The sequence below is a fragment of the Anarrhichthys ocellatus genome, unplaced genomic scaffold, assembly GCF_004355925.1.
Source record: "Anarrhichthys ocellatus isolate YVR2014 unplaced genomic scaffold, GSC_Weel_1.0 scaffold6, whole genome shotgun sequence".
In the NCBI taxonomy this organism is placed as follows: domain Eukaryota; kingdom Metazoa; phylum Chordata; class Actinopteri; order Perciformes; family Anarhichadidae; genus Anarrhichthys; species Anarrhichthys ocellatus.
The window spans coordinates 5,096,031-5,110,753 of record NW_022280036.1 but is presented as its reverse complement, the minus strand read 5'-3'; the positions used below and the strand labels follow the sequence as shown (position 1 = coordinate 5,110,753).

The 14,723-nt window shown below is 44.0% G+C and overlaps 2 protein-coding genes across 3 annotated transcripts in view; both read left to right on the top strand.

The window, feature by feature from the left end:
- The window catches only part of ahctf1 (AT hook containing transcription factor 1), a 23,082-nt gene extending 12,244 nt beyond the window's left edge, over positions 1-10,838 (top strand). Inside the window, exons 26-40 of one of the 2 annotated variants that reach the window (XM_031846109.1) lie at positions 228-378; positions 490-591; positions 783-918; positions 1,040-1,255; positions 1,446-2,094; positions 2,233-2,412; positions 2,610-2,709; positions 3,436-3,557; positions 3,663-3,934; positions 4,084-6,678; positions 7,591-7,813; positions 7,955-8,125; positions 8,204-8,301; positions 8,720-8,805; positions 8,968-10,838. In XM_031846109.1, coding sequence (XP_031701969.1) covers positions 228-378; positions 490-591; positions 783-918; positions 1,040-1,255; positions 1,446-2,094; positions 2,233-2,412; positions 2,610-2,709; positions 3,436-3,557; positions 3,663-3,934; positions 4,084-6,678; positions 7,591-7,813; positions 7,955-8,125; positions 8,204-8,301; positions 8,720-8,805; positions 8,968-9,166 — 5,300 coding nt within the window. In that variant the 3' untranslated portion in view covers positions 9,167-10,838. Of the gene's footprint in view, positions 1-227; positions 379-489; positions 592-782; positions 919-1,039; positions 1,256-1,445; positions 2,095-2,232; positions 2,413-2,609; positions 2,710-3,435; positions 3,558-3,662; positions 3,935-4,083; positions 6,679-7,560; positions 7,814-7,954; positions 8,126-8,203; positions 8,302-8,719; positions 8,806-8,967 lie in introns of both variants that reach the window. The other variant, XM_031846108.1, reaches the window with a different exon arrangement.
- Positions 10,839-10,840: 2 nt separating this feature from the next.
- Positions 10,841-14,723, top strand: part of kif28 (kinesin family member 28) — a 9,649-nt gene continuing 5,766 nt past the window's right edge. The window contains exons 1-11 of the mRNA XM_031846110.1: positions 10,841-11,070; positions 11,600-11,791; positions 11,987-12,037; positions 12,189-12,341; positions 12,444-12,479; positions 13,187-13,306; positions 13,569-13,676; positions 13,878-14,032; positions 14,113-14,224; positions 14,317-14,384; positions 14,480-14,622. Coding sequence (XP_031701970.1) covers positions 10,978-11,070; positions 11,600-11,791; positions 11,987-12,037; positions 12,189-12,341; positions 12,444-12,479; positions 13,187-13,306; positions 13,569-13,676; positions 13,878-14,032; positions 14,113-14,224; positions 14,317-14,384; positions 14,480-14,622 — 1,231 coding nt within the window. The 5' untranslated portion in view covers positions 10,841-10,977. The remainder of the gene's footprint in view (positions 11,071-11,599; positions 11,792-11,986; positions 12,038-12,188; positions 12,342-12,443; positions 12,480-13,186; positions 13,307-13,568; positions 13,677-13,877; positions 14,033-14,112; positions 14,225-14,316; positions 14,385-14,479; positions 14,623-14,723) is intronic.

The window sequence follows — 14,723 nt, the reverse complement described above, 5'->3', positions numbered from 1 at the left end:
TGTGTGTGTGTGTGTGTGTGTGTGTGTGTGTGTGTGTGTGTGTGTGTATGTGTATGTGTGTGTGTGTATGTGTGTATATGTGTGTGTGTATATGTGTGTGTGTATATGTGTGTGTGTGTGTGTGTGTGTGTGTATGTGTGTGTGTGTGTTACATTATTTTAGTGTAATGTAAACAACAGCTTCAACATTTTTACAAATCGAAATAACATATTTACACACGGCTCCAGTTTCCCGGCCGCAGCCACTGTCGACCATCACCAAACGCTCCGCCAGTGAGAAGGTGATGTCGAGGGCCGGCTTCATCAACAATGTCCTGACCAAGATTGAGGAGGTGTGGTTGGGCAAAGGAGCTACACCACAGTCCTCCCCAGCCAAGAGGTGAGCATGCAGTACCAGAATTGCATCTAAGGGGGAATTGGTTTTTGTTTTTGTTTTTTTATTTTAGACTTGTTTCATTATTTTCTAATATTTCAATGTTGTTTCTGCCAGCCCCTGGGCAGCTGGTGTTCAGAGCCCCAAGACCTCCTCCATGGCCCTCTCTGAGCCCTTCCTGGGAACTCCCATCACCATGACAGCCAAACGAAAGTCAAGGTACTCTACTATGAGTTCCATGTGAGCCTGAGTGAAGCATACCATACATATACACTGACACAGGATAGTTTAATCAGTGTTTTTGAACATTACTACTACGTTTAATCACACTTAAGAATACCAGCTGTTTTGATCATTTACATCACAAAAACAATTATTCTAAAATAATGACTTTCTTCATTGTGAACCAGGCTGATGGACTTGGTGGTTCACCCCTCCTGTCAGACCCCTCGGCCTCCTCTCAGACCTCCTAACTTCTGGGTTTCTCCAAAGAGCATCAGCAAGGCCCCTGAACTCAGTCTGCTGCAAACACCGCAGGTTGTCAAGGTGAGTAAGAATTTGACACATGATCCTTTACCCTGTCAGGATAGTTCAAATAAGTCGAACGTTGTATTCCTGGAGCTTGTCGATATTGTCTTACACTTTTCATGTTTTTTTTTTCTCTCAGCGAGCTCGGGCCTTGGCTGCTTCTGGCCCTGTGTTCTCAGCCTTCACTCCCCAGTCCATCCTGCGCAGCAGCCTGAGGCCCACACCGGTCGCCACCCCGTCTGCTTCCCCAGGACGCTCCATCACCCCCCCACTCCGCAGCAAAGAGAGCCGGATCACCTTCATCGAAGAGGAAGAATCTCCTGAACCGGAGAAAGGCATCCGATGGACCAATGGGGTGAGACCAAACACTAGATAGGAGTGGTGTGTTGAAAACAAACACACAAAAACTCACTAGTTTGTGCTTACTGGTCAGTATCGGCACACTTCTCATCAATTATCCTCATCTTTGTTCAGCTGGTAGGTTTGATTTTGTTTCTATGATAAAATGTATTTTGTAATCCTCTTTGGAACTGTTTCCTCTCTAGATGGCAGCAGACAGTGAGATTAGCCTACTGACCAGAGGCCCCATGCTGTCCAAGGTGACACATAAGACCTGGTCCTCACAGCCTGCTGAGGAGGAAGATAATGGACATGAGTTAGGGGAACAGCCTTGTGTGACGTTCTTGCCTCCAGATGGTGGTATTCCCTCCCCACAGCTGAGATGCTTTGAGAGTGAATCATCCTCCATCCATGAAGCCTCTCCAGAAACTCAAGCACAACTTATCCTGAGCTTTGACTCCAGCCAGATATCTGTTCGTTCAACAGACACCACTCTAGAGTATTATGATGCACCTCTTCCTGATATGTCAGAGGACCAGGAAGTGAAACAGGGGCATACAGCTACAGAGAAGGAAGAAGAGGTAGTGACGGTGAACATCAAAGAGCTAGAGGAAAAGACCTCAACAACCACTGAAGAAACCCCTCTCCTGACATCCGAGGACATAGAGAGGGGAGAAGAGGAGGTGAAGGAAGATGAAACAATTGAGGGCATGGTGGAGATTGGTCTTGAAGATGAGACGAAAAACAAAGAAAATGTTCAGTCCAAAGAGCAGGACAAACAGGATGTTGAGTCAGTTAGTGAGCATGAAGATGCTGCACCTCTTCACCAGGTGGAGATTTCTATTCACAATCAAGGTAATTCATTTGCAGAATTTCCTCTGAGTTTTGTTTCAACTTTTTTATTGTCGGTGTGTCACATCACACCAGTACTGCCCAGCAACAAAATATAAAGACGTGCTATGCTCTGATATTTAATATTTTGTATGCTACTAGTTTGTAACCAGGTAACTGAGAGCACGGGCTCTGGCCCTGAGGTTGAATCTCCGGATCTACCAGTGGGACACGACGTCCAGACAGAAGCCACTGAATCCACAGAGTTCACCGAGTATCTGAAACCGTCTGCAGCCACTGAACCCACAAATGATCCAGAAGAGGAACTGGAGCAATCAACAGGTCTATTTTTAAATGATCGATTTATACTGTTAAAAAGACACAAGATATTACCACCTCATATTAGACAGGTGATTAATATAGACAACACGGTGTAACGCATGGCTTTTCTGAAGGTCGTTTGTTTTATTACATATTAAGCAACGCATTATACCAAGTTTACAATGACTAAGATGTTATGATTCTGTATTGTCCAACAGATCTGACAGAGTTTGTGCAGAGACATCTGTTTGGCAGCGATCTTCCACTTACCCGCTCAGGAATCCACAACACATCACAGACCCAGACGTCCTTCAACAGGTCTGTATCCTTTTCTCTTCACTATAACACTATTAAAAGCCATCAAAAACTCTATTTCTCAGATGTTTATAATTGAATAAGAAAAACAAAAGTCTTCCATTGTAACACTAAATATTTTGATCTCTACTGTTTTTTTTGTTTTCTTCAGTAACCCAGTTAAAGTCTGAAAATAACTAATATAAAATAACTGTCTGCTACTCAGAAATTGTATCTGCCACTTTTGAAATCTAAATGCGAGTATAACATTTAGATAAATGAGGCATCATTTAATGTAAAGAATGTTGTCATTCCGTGTTTGATATATTTGCACAAAAACATTACATGCATGATCTATTCCAGTGTTTAATTACACTGGGGCTTTCAGGGGAGCCCTCTTTTTTTTGGGGGTGGTACACACATGTATGCACATTGATGAATGCGCCCGCCTACGCGCAAAAATATCTTCATTTAGCCAGCAGAATAACGGAGCTCTTGCTCTGGTTCCTGGGCTCGAGCCATAGTTTGCTCAGGGTTTGTAGGTCATGAGTAAAATGAATAATTATTTTATTTGGTTTCACTTTAAAATATTATTTAGGTCATAGTCCATATTAATACAAACATTGTAGTTTATTTTGTCAACTGTGTACATATCACTATAGACGTGGACATTTGGTTTCCTTTACTTGCCCTTTCAACCGTTTATTATTTCGTTTTTCACAGATTAAAAGATATTCTCTTTTCTTCCAGTGAGTCACCAGGTGAGGTTGAAGTGGAGGTGCAGGCCGCTATTGAAGCTCCGCCGGTGTTTACCAGCCAAATTTCCACTGCCTCTGTGACATCCTCCGAGCCAACTGGCACAGACTCCCACTGTAAGGATGATTGTACTCGCATGCACATTAACACTGTTACAATACCGCTTTAATCATTTTCTCACACACCTGCACTTTTCTGCTCTCTTTTTTTTAATCTCCTAGCGGTTGTGAGTGTAAACGATAGTGAAGAGCTTTCTAGTCCTGTGTCTGAGGAGGAGGAGGAAGTAGATGAGTCTGATCAAGCTGAGGATGAGGAGGAGGAAGACTCTGGTAGTGAGGTGGAGATCATTGAGGAGGTTCAGGGTAATGGGAGGCTTCCACCCCTCCAACCCAGTTCAGTCTTTGAACAGCAGGGACACACTCACTTCCTGCCAAGTCTGTCAGAGCAGGAGGCTGCGGAGTTCTCTCTGATTACACCCGGTGCAGAGATGAAGGTAACAAATGTAGAGCTTAATCAATTAGTCAAAGTTGTGATAGACATTGTCATCATTTTCTGACGTTTTATAGACTAAATGATTAATCAGTCAATCAATCACAAAATAAATCAAGGAATAAATTATTCTGTGTGTTTGCTCCATTAAAGATGGTAGAGGAGGACATGGAGGGTGAGGTGGTGATGGTGAGACTCGGGGCACATGAAGAAGGGATGGAGGCAGATGAGGATGAAGAGCAAGGATCATCATACTTGGAGCTCAAACCCTCTACTACTCTACTGGTACCACTGGAGCTTGTGGAGGGGCAGGATGGCCTTGTCGATAGTTCTCAGCTGGGTCTCCCTGAGCTTCAGCAAACCATTGTGCCGGATGACCCGAGGTCTGAAACTCACAGCGGCTTTTCTCTGATGCTGGATATGGACGAGGACAGGGATGAAGAGGCCGACACACTGCCTATGGAGAATGATCTACAGTCCTCCAACCCTCCTACCCTGTCTCCAGCAGTGGAGGCTATTGACGAATTTGAGGCCAACACTGAGGTTATTGTTTTGGGAACAGATGATCAGGATCCTCCTCTGTCTGGAGAAGTGTCCGAAGAGGACCAGAGTAAAGAGATGGACACCTTAGATGGAATTGAGGTAGATGGAACGACAGAGTCAGAACTTGCAAAACTAGCTGACATTCAAACTGAAAACACTGGGGCAAACCATGAGGCAGGAGATGCTAAAGAACAGAGTGATGCAGACCTTGTAATGTTGGTTGAAGTCCATGAACCTGCAGGTCTCTCAGTCTCTGGGCCAACTCCAGTGGGAGAAGTCCCTGCAGTAATGTTGGCTGAAGATCATGAACTTGAAGGTCTGTCACTATCTGGACCAAGTCCAGTAGGAGATCTCCAAGCAGTGATGTTGGAGGACGATCATGAACCTGAAGGTCTGTCACTATCTGGACCAAGTCCAGTGGGAGAACTCCAATCAGTGATGTTGGCTGACGATCATGAACCTGAAGGTCTGTCACTGTCTGGACCAAGTCCAGTGGGAGAACTCCAAGCAGTGATGTTGGCTGACGATCATGAACCTGAACGTTTTTCGGTGTCTGGACCAACTACAGAGGGAGAAGTCCCAGCAGTAATGTTGGCTGGCGATCAGGAACCTGAAGGTCTTTCACCATCTAGACCAAATCTAGAGGGAGAACTCCCAGCAGCAATGTTGACTGGCGATCAGAAACCTGAAGTTCTTTCACCATCTGAACCAAATCCAGAGGAAGAAGTCCCAGCAGTAATGTTGGCTGACCATCATGAACCTGAAGGTCTTTCACCATCTGAACCAAATTCAGAGGAAGAACTCCCAGCAGTAATGTTGGCTGACCATCATGAACCTGAAGGTCTTTCACCATCTGAACCAAATTCAGAGGAAGAACTCCAAGCAGTAATGTTGGCTGGCGATCAGGAACCTGAAGGTCTGTCACCATCTGAACCAAATTCAGAGGAAGAACTCCCAGCAGTAATGTTGACTGGCGATCAGGAACCTGAAGGTCTTTCACCATCTGAACCAAATCCAGATCCAGAGGAAGAACTCCCAGCAGTAATGTTGGCTGGCGATCAGGAACATGAAGTTCTTTCAGTCTCTGGACCAACTCCAGTGGGAGAACTCCCTGCAGTTATGGATGACAAAGATGCTTCTGCAGAGAAAGATGCTGCCGAGGAGGAGAAGACAGGAGAGGAGGAGGACAAACCAACACCTGTTGTGGACGAGGAAGAACCTGAAGAGAATGGGAATGATAATATGGACGCAGATATAACCCCCAGCACAGAGACGGCAACTGTCGTGGAGGAGAAGCAGCAGGACCACAAAGCCTTAGCAGAGACAGAAGATAATAACGGGGAGGAAATTAAGATGGAGATTGAAACAAGAGGAAGAACCAGGGGAAGACAGAGTAACGATGTTAAAGAGGAGAAACCTGTGAAGCAGGTTAGTCAGACAGAGGTACAGCCCGTGCCAGAGACGCCCACGTCTCAGAGGAAAAAGAAAGCTCCTTTCACCCCAACACGAAGGATCACGAGAGGGAGGACAGTTTCCTTCATATCTCCCCTCCCAGAGGAAGCGGAGGAGTCAGACGAGGATGGCAAAGTGGAGGAGGTAGAAACAAGCACTCTGTTACCTGCCTCGCCTAGTCGTACACTCAGAAAACGTAAACCGAACATAGAGACTAAAGTCCAAGCTAGCCCACCTCGAAGAAGTACTCGCAAAGCTCAGATAGAGCCTCCTAATAACAAGGTTGAAGAGGGGTACGCCACGGATAATGACACCACAGTTGCATCAACCTCCAAGGCCTCTTCTCCTGCCAGACGGCGAGGTTCCCAGAGGGCCACTTCAACAAGGACCAGCCAAAGGACCCAGAGCGAAGATGATGAGGAAGAGGCTGAGGTCAAAGATACAAAAGTCTCTCGACGAACAAGCTCCAAGACTCCCACACCGGCCAAACGCAGGACCACTCAGGGAAACACTCCGAGGAGGTCCAGCAGAAGAACGTTGAGTAGCAGTGAGGTGGTGACACCGTTTGAGATCTTGGAAGATGAAGAGGACCAGGTGGAGGTCTTTGCTTCCCCTGTCAAACGCAACTCCAGGAAAAGTCGGACAGAACCCTCAGAACTATCCCTGCTAGAGGAGGAAGAGAGCAAAAAACCTTCCAGCCCCGGCAGGGCAACTCGACAGTCTAACCAGATTACCCTAAATGTCTATCCACAAGTAAGTAATCTATCTCTTTTATTTTTCTTCTGCCACCAGCAGCTTAATAGCTCACTCTGTCATTCAGTCGGTCCTGAAAGTTCCCCACACCTTTTGGCGGCTGAAATACGGCATATAGGTCAAGTGTGTCTTTGTGTTGTTGCCAGTAGACCTTTTCCAAGGAAGATATTTTGACATGTCAAAGTAGGAAAAGGACGGGTGTGTTCAATAACACTCATGATTGCTGCATTCCACTTATCAGAGACCCTGGTGTTGTACATGCTGGCTCACTGGAATAGCTTACTGGGACACTTTAACTAGGCCATCGTTGATGTTATCAATTTCACCTGTGCTTTTCCTACTAGGACATGTCAAAATGTGAAAAGGGTCCATTGACAAAAAGGGGGCTGTGTGAGACTGGCATATAACAAAAATGGAGCAAAGCTTCTAAACTGATTCACGTACAATGAACCGCCTTAGACTCTTGAGGGAGGCATCAACGCACTCGGTAGAGTTCCTTTTTCTTTGGTGAAGTTTTGCCCCCCCCGTACTTAAGCCTCCTCCACTTTCAAAACTCATGAATCATCTATCATAGACTCTTGTGGGAGGTGTGCATGTGCTCACATCGTCGGTTCTATAGCGGATAAGCAGATGAGAGAATGTTTTCTGTCGGTAAGGTACTGAGGTTGTAAAGCTTCATCTTATGTTGATACATATCAAGCCATTTTGTTTGGCGTTAAACTCTCAACTGACTTTTCTATCAAATACATATGAGAAATAATTAGTTTAAACTCATATCTTTATCAGTTTCACCTTTTTTGTCTGTTTTACATTATTCCATATTACATGTTGATAAACCCGATCCATCCATCGTTGATCATTAATGACATTTCACACTCCCAGGTGAAACTGGTTCCTCTATTACTTCCTCAGAGTGCAAGGAAGATAAGAGGAGAGACTGTAACTGACAATTTGAAAGGAAGTGGGGAACCAGAACTTAACAGCAACAACTCCCGTCGACCAACTAGAAGCAAACTCTGGGATCACCCAGAGGAACACCTTCCCTTACTGGATTCACCGTTGGAGATGGATTCTGAAACTCCTGTCGCAGACGCCCTCATCAAGAGACTTCAGGATGAGGACGAAAAAGAAGAAAGTATGTATGAGGCTGCATACAGACATCTGCATCTTAGTCCCTGTAAGATGTTTGTCATAGAATAAAGCAGCTTAAAAGTCTGGACATAAAAGTGTAAACAATTTTTTTTTTTTTTCTTTTTTTTTTTAATGCAAATTACAGGAGGAATAGTCGTCACAAAGATGGTAAGAACCAGCAAGAGGAGTACGAAGTCGTCAGTAGAGCAGGTTCACTCGCTACTTCCTTTGAAAGACAGCCTGGTCCCTGAACCCGAAGAGTCTAGTCCAGGCGAGCATTCATTCAGCTACTCCCCCTCACGAAGGAAAACAAGAGGTGAGCTTTTTATCCATTTACCTCTTTGTCCATTCATTCATCTGTCATGGTTTTAACCCTGTGTTGTCTTTGTGTCAGCTAAAAGAGCAGAGTCTCCTGGCCCGAGTGAAGAGTCTGCAGCACCTGTCACTCGCAGCAGGAGAAGAGTTGTCAAAGATCCCTCTGTTGCTCCTCATGTAAGTGCCTCTGCTTATGAGGCTGGATTTGTGTTTTAACCAGAACATAGTTCCTCAAGCATGTAATCCCATGAGCTCATTGTTAAGCAGAGAGTTTATTTTATTTTATTTTTTTTATTCTTCCTCAAAAACTAAAAGTTAAAAAATCCTTCCCCACTTCCTACCCCCCCCCCCCCCCCCCCCCCCCCCCCCCCTACTTCCGGCACCCTTGCTCGGGCCACACCCATCTCAAAGCTCGACATTCATTTTGATCTCAACTACACATCTGTAACGTTTTAATTACCAAATCTTGCGTGTTTGAAACGCTGTTGCGGTCACAAAATCTGTCCATAGACATGCACTACACTTTAGAGCGTTAATGAATGAGATGTCTTTTGAAAAAAATGTTTTTGTTTTATTTTGTAATCATTCTTTTCAGGAGGAAATTGCTTCAGAAGATCTTGTGGAAGTGGAGAAAGCAGCAGGTGTTTCTCAGACCAGAAAAGCAGTCAAAAGAACAGCAAAGTAAGATCCTGTCCTCAGATAAAGACCTTATGGACCCCAAAGACCGAGGATACAAAAAATAACTGCTTATTTTTGAGGACAATTTGCACTCTATTGTGCTCTGTTGGTTTGGCTAAAGAAAATCACTCCCTGCTCAGGTTTTTGTTTTTTCTTCACTTTCAGATCCAAAGCAGTTTTGGAGCCGCCTCCCATAGCGGTGATGGACCTGATCTCACCTCTGCCCAGCCCAGCCGATCCGATCCCGCGAGCACTGAAGAGGATTATAGAGGGAGGCGCCCCGACCTCGACCATTAATCTTCGACGCAAACGCATAATGGACACCGTTTTCACAAAACCTGTCACACGGAGGAAGAGACTTTAAGGAGGTTGGTGGTGGTTTTAACCAGTGAACCTCAGACAGCCACCGTACAATTAGAACCAACCTCGGTCAGGAGCTTTCAAATAATAGTGTATGCCTAAACTCATGATGGTTCTATTTCCTCAAATGCCTCACAGTGCTGTGGTTCTCTTTGTATATTTACTTTCCTGCAGGACAATAAACAAAAGCAATGTAGGCGTGAAAATCTATTTTTTAGGTCAAAACACACCCGTGGATAGCAGTGTGAGCGAGGCATATATTTTTGGAGTTTACACATCCCGCTCGTACTAACTGGATTTCACTTGATATATCTGTTGCCATTTAGTGTTGGACATTTTGCAACGCTCCTCGTAATCCACTTAATTCTCTGGACACAGAACGGCACAAGGGAAAGCAATCAACGTGGGCTTTTAGAAGCTTCTATTAATACAAACAATGACTGAACTTAACCTGCTTCTAATAAAGAGGTTTTATTCACATTCTCTTTTATTTTTGTTTTAGGTTGTTGTTTTTGTCATTGTTTACTTTTTAGATTTTGAGGCCTGCTGGTTTTCATTTAAGAAGAAAAGCAACCAACCGAGTGGAAATGACAAAATTTTTACCGATACATTTGTATATAATCTTTTGCTATGTTCCAAATAAAGTTAATAAATACATCCTTAAGAATTATGCTCTTTTTGAAATTTTAACTGTCTTGAATGTGTTTGATCATCTGTTTAGATTGCCTGTGCCATAGTCTTAAATTTCAGTCGATTTGTGTGATTTTCTGAGAGAGGCAGATGCAGACTTGTACACTAATCAGATTTGGACTGTTTCTGTATGTTATGGGGATGTTGTATAGTGTGAAAGAAAGAAAAAAAGACTTGCACAGCGGTTTGGCATTGTTAAAATTGTTTTGGGACATGTTAATAGGCTTGTTTTAATTAAATGTCAACCACCATCTGACACATAGGCTATTTTCTGATGAATGAATGTAGAATGTCTTATTTTTGATGACTGCTCTTTGATAAATATGGTAAAGCTTGAATACTTCTCGTGTTGAGTGGTTCAATTCAATTTACCGTCTTCATTGCTTGTGTTTGTTAGTTTGGTGGGGCGATGGATGGAGTGAATAGAGCACAAAGCCTTTTTCTTTCTGTCTGAGCTGTGCAGCGAACCACTGAAAGGAGACACAAGCGACTAATCATCCTTCACAATAGCTGAGACCTTATCCTGCTGGTGCCTCAGATAATAGATGTCCATCAAACTCCATTTTGGATGTCAAGTTATGGGTAATATCAGAAATGTAGCTGTCACTGAAATGTTGACATACTGTACATGTAGCTGTAAACGTGTGTAACCTCCCTGGATGAAATTGAGCCATCTCCCTTCTATAATTTATCGTGGTAGAGAAGGTGAAAGTGAAACCACCCTTATCTCCGCAACTCCACTTCACTTACAAAACACCAGGGTTGGGAGTAATAACAAATTAAGAATGTCTTGTCCCATATTAAATACTGATCTTTATTTTTTTTATTAAAAAACTAATTACTAGTCATGCTGCTAGTTAATATTTTATTGTAGCTTGTAGCCGTGTCTACTACGCCTCTGTTTTAGTTTAGACAAGTGTTCAGGATCACATCCACCTTTCAGCAAGTAAACTACATTTTCCATGTTTTCAGTAAAACTTCGAGGCATTTCCTGACAGGCTTAGATGGACACCACATGTCCCTGTCACACTGACCTGATTGTGTCCATGTCCACGTGTAATTTGACACAGTGGAGTCTCTCTGTGTGAGGGAGCTGATCACTCCGTGTGCCGGTCTACTGTGCTGATGCCTGCCTGCTGCACCATGAGGGCTAAAGCCTCAGACATGCACAGCAAGGACTGCGTCAAAGTGGCCGTCAGAGTCCGACCGTTCAACAAGGTCGGTGGGCAGTCGTTGAGTATATTTACAATTTCACTTTTAAAAGCTGTCATCGGTTAATTATTTTGCACAATTTCTCATGTTTATTTCCCTGATGTTTTCCTAATGTGTTTGTATTGCAATGCGAGTTTAACTAAGAGGCCTGTCAGATAGATGGATAGATACTTTATTAATCCCGTAAGTGGACATTTTTTCGCTACAGCAGCAGTTATGGTACAGGTAAATAAAAATCATAGAGTAAAGTCTGTGTGAAACAACTAAAAATACAAATGTCTGAGTTAGGATAAGATGGAGGATGTTATGGAGCTCAGATGAGAAACAATAGATCTAGTGACAGCAGATATTCAATTTAAACTACTTTTTTATTCCTACACTAAATTGTTATTATTACATAGTTGTTTATCCCTTAATTGTCTTTGTGCTTATAAAGAGGAATTAAACATCAGTTTTCCTTAAAATCCAAATTTAACCCCCCCAACCACCTTGTTCTCTCCATTTCTCACCCCCTCCATGTCTTTCCTCCATTCAGAGAGAGAGGGACGCAGGCAGCCGATGTATTGTCTCCATGGTGTCGAGCTCCATCACCATCCAGGACCCGCGTGAATCCCAGAGTCGTCGTGTTTTCTGTTTCGACTACGCCTACTGGTCCCACAGCAGCTTCGCACAAGACCGCGGCGGCCTCTACGTGCCTGAAGAACCCGGGGGACGATACGCCGACCAGGTCAGCTCCAAGGCATCCTGGTAGAACAGGCAAATAGTTGGTACATTCATTACAATCATGGACCCTGTGCAACAAGCAGACAATTTAAAATATGTAGACAGTATAAATGTAGATTGTCGAGACACAATAGACCTAGAATGAGATTGAGCAAAACAATACTGGCTTACAAGCTCATAAAATATCATCTATCCCCAGAATAATGTGTTCCAGGACCTGGGAGAGGGAATACTGGAGAATGCACTGCAGGTAACAATTATATATTCAACTGGACTTTCATGTATTTTTGCACCCAAGCAGATTTTGTTCTGTGCTAGTTGCCCAAATCTATTTTAGGGATCTGCTGTCTATCCAATTTAGATCTGTTATAATAGTAAAAGTCCTGAAATGATGTTTTCAGGGTTACAATGCGACACTGTTGGCCTATGGGCAGACGGGCTCAGGGAAGAGTTATTCCATGGTGGGCTATGGGCCTAACAAAGGCCTGGTTCCTAAACTCTGTGACCGACTGTTTCAGGCCATTAGAGAGAACCAGGATACCAGACAGTGTCAGGTAAAGAGTGTATGTGGCTGTTTCTCAGCACTCAGTGTCATGTATGGGAGGTGTTTTTGGTTGTGAAAATTCTGAATGTTTTTGTTCTTGATGTCTGCACAGGTATTTTTCAGTATGTTGGAGATCTATAATGAGCAGGTAAGTAAGATTTATTGATAAAGTGAAAGTTTTCACAGACATTAGTCACAAAGTGCTTAACTGGAGCAGAATTACAAACACAATGTGACCATATAAGGGCCAATCATTTACATTAAGAATGCACAAAAAACAGAAAGTATATTTAAATGCAGGCCTAGGACATGAGTTGTTACCCAAACGCCAGTCTAAACAGGTGTGTCTTGAGCTGATTTTTGAATGAGTTCACAGAAACAGCAGAACGTAGGGGTGCAGGCAGAGAATTCCACAACCTTGGTGCTACCGCCTCAAAGGCTCGGTCACCACGGGTCTTAAGGCGAGTGTGTGGGACAGACAGATAGTTTAGCATGTTTGACCTGAGAGCACGGGCGGGTGAATAAGGGTGAAGTAGTTCAGCCACATATGTAGGAGTCTGACCGTGTAGTGCTCTGTAAGTGAGAGTGAGAATTTTAAAGGGGATCCTAAATGCTACAGGGAGCCAGTGGAGAGATCGGAGTATGGGGCTGATGTGAGACCGTGGATTTGTCCTGTAACTTTAGGGAAAAGCAGCTACAGTCATCTTTCATTTTCTCTTCTGATTGGTTTTGCTTTTGTGTTTAACTCTTCTTTCTCTGGATATTACATTAATTAAAAAGTCACTCTCTTGATAGATTATGATCCCTCTCTTATCTCTGCATATTCATTTTTTTGTCTCTCTCCTCACTGTCCAGGTGGTTGACCTGCTGTCCCGGGCGTCTCGTACTCCAGGGGGACTCAGAGTCAGAGAGGAGCAGCAGAGAGGCTTCTATGTGGAGGGTCTTCGAACAGTCCCATGTGACAGTGCAGCACAGGTAGAGGGGTGGATGGAGAGTATATATATACAGAGAGAAAAACCTCTGGAGGGGAGCTGGATAGATAACTGTCCTCGCTTTTCATTCAACTCTATGAGCTGTGTCCTGCCTGTTCTGTAATCATAGAATTCTGATATAAGAGCTGTTAGGAAAATAATTAAGAGCTACAGGGGATACTTAGGCATATTTTATGTTTACTTCAGTGTGCTCCGTCAGTGTTTTGTATTTAGAAACATGTTAAAGTGTGAATGTTAAAATGTAGGTGGAGCAGTTGATGGAACAGGGGACCAGGACCCGAACCACTGCTGCCACTAACATGAACGCCAATAGTAGTCGCTCGCACATGCTCATTATCCTCCAGCTCAAACAGGTAAGTGGCTCCAATTTCAGCTCTACTACAACACACATTCTCCAAGATTTGGATTTGTTTGTCCCAGTATAACCGCAGTTAAAACTCACATTATTTTTTCAAACTAAGTTATGACACTTGTGTCTGTATCTTAAGATATGTCATACTCTCTTCAGGTTTCTTCGAGCATTTGTCAATGACATCTCTGTGACTTCCTGTCAGATGTTTTCTAAAGAGAGCATCACAAAGCAGTCCAACATCAACTTGGTGGACTTGGCTGGCAGTGAGCGTCAGCGGTCCTCGGGGTCGGAGGCTGACAGACTCAAAGAGGGCACGGCCATCAACCTGAGCCTCACCACCCTGGGCAATGTTATCAGGTTGGCCTGGTGTTTAGTTCACTTTAGTTTCCATTCAGTTTGATCGATCAGTATCTTTTACATCCTCTTCTCTCCTCCAGCTCCCTCGCTGATGTGGCGGTGGGGAAGAAGGTCGTCCACATACCTTACAGAGACTCGGTTCTCACCAAGCTGCTGCAGTCTGCCCTGGGAGGCAACAGTCGCACTGTTATGGTAACAGGAACTTTATAAAAAAATAGTGCTTTCATACGCTGATGTATTATGTGAAGTAATGTAGTTATTTCTATCATCAATCAATTTTCAAGATTGCCACGCTGAGCCCTGCTGATATCTGCTATGAAGAGTCTCTCTCAACCCTGCGCTATGCTGAGAGGTACAACAAACCATTTGGCCTTTCACTCTTTTCCTCTGTTCCACCCACACCCCACCCACCCACACACTCACTCCTTACCTCCCTCACCGCTTTAGGGCAAAGCGTATCCAGAATCGAGCAGTGGTGAACGAGAGCCCCACTGAGCGTCTGGTTAAAGAGCTAAAAGCCGAGAACGCCAGACTGCTGCAACGACTGAGCCGGCTGGGCCAGGAGGGACGCAGAGCTAACGACGAGACCAGTAAGTCTCACTTATAGAGTAGAGTAGAGTAGAACTCTGCGGTCCAAGGTAAACGTGTGTGTGTGTGTGTGTGTGTGTGTGTGTGTGTGTGTGTGTGTGTG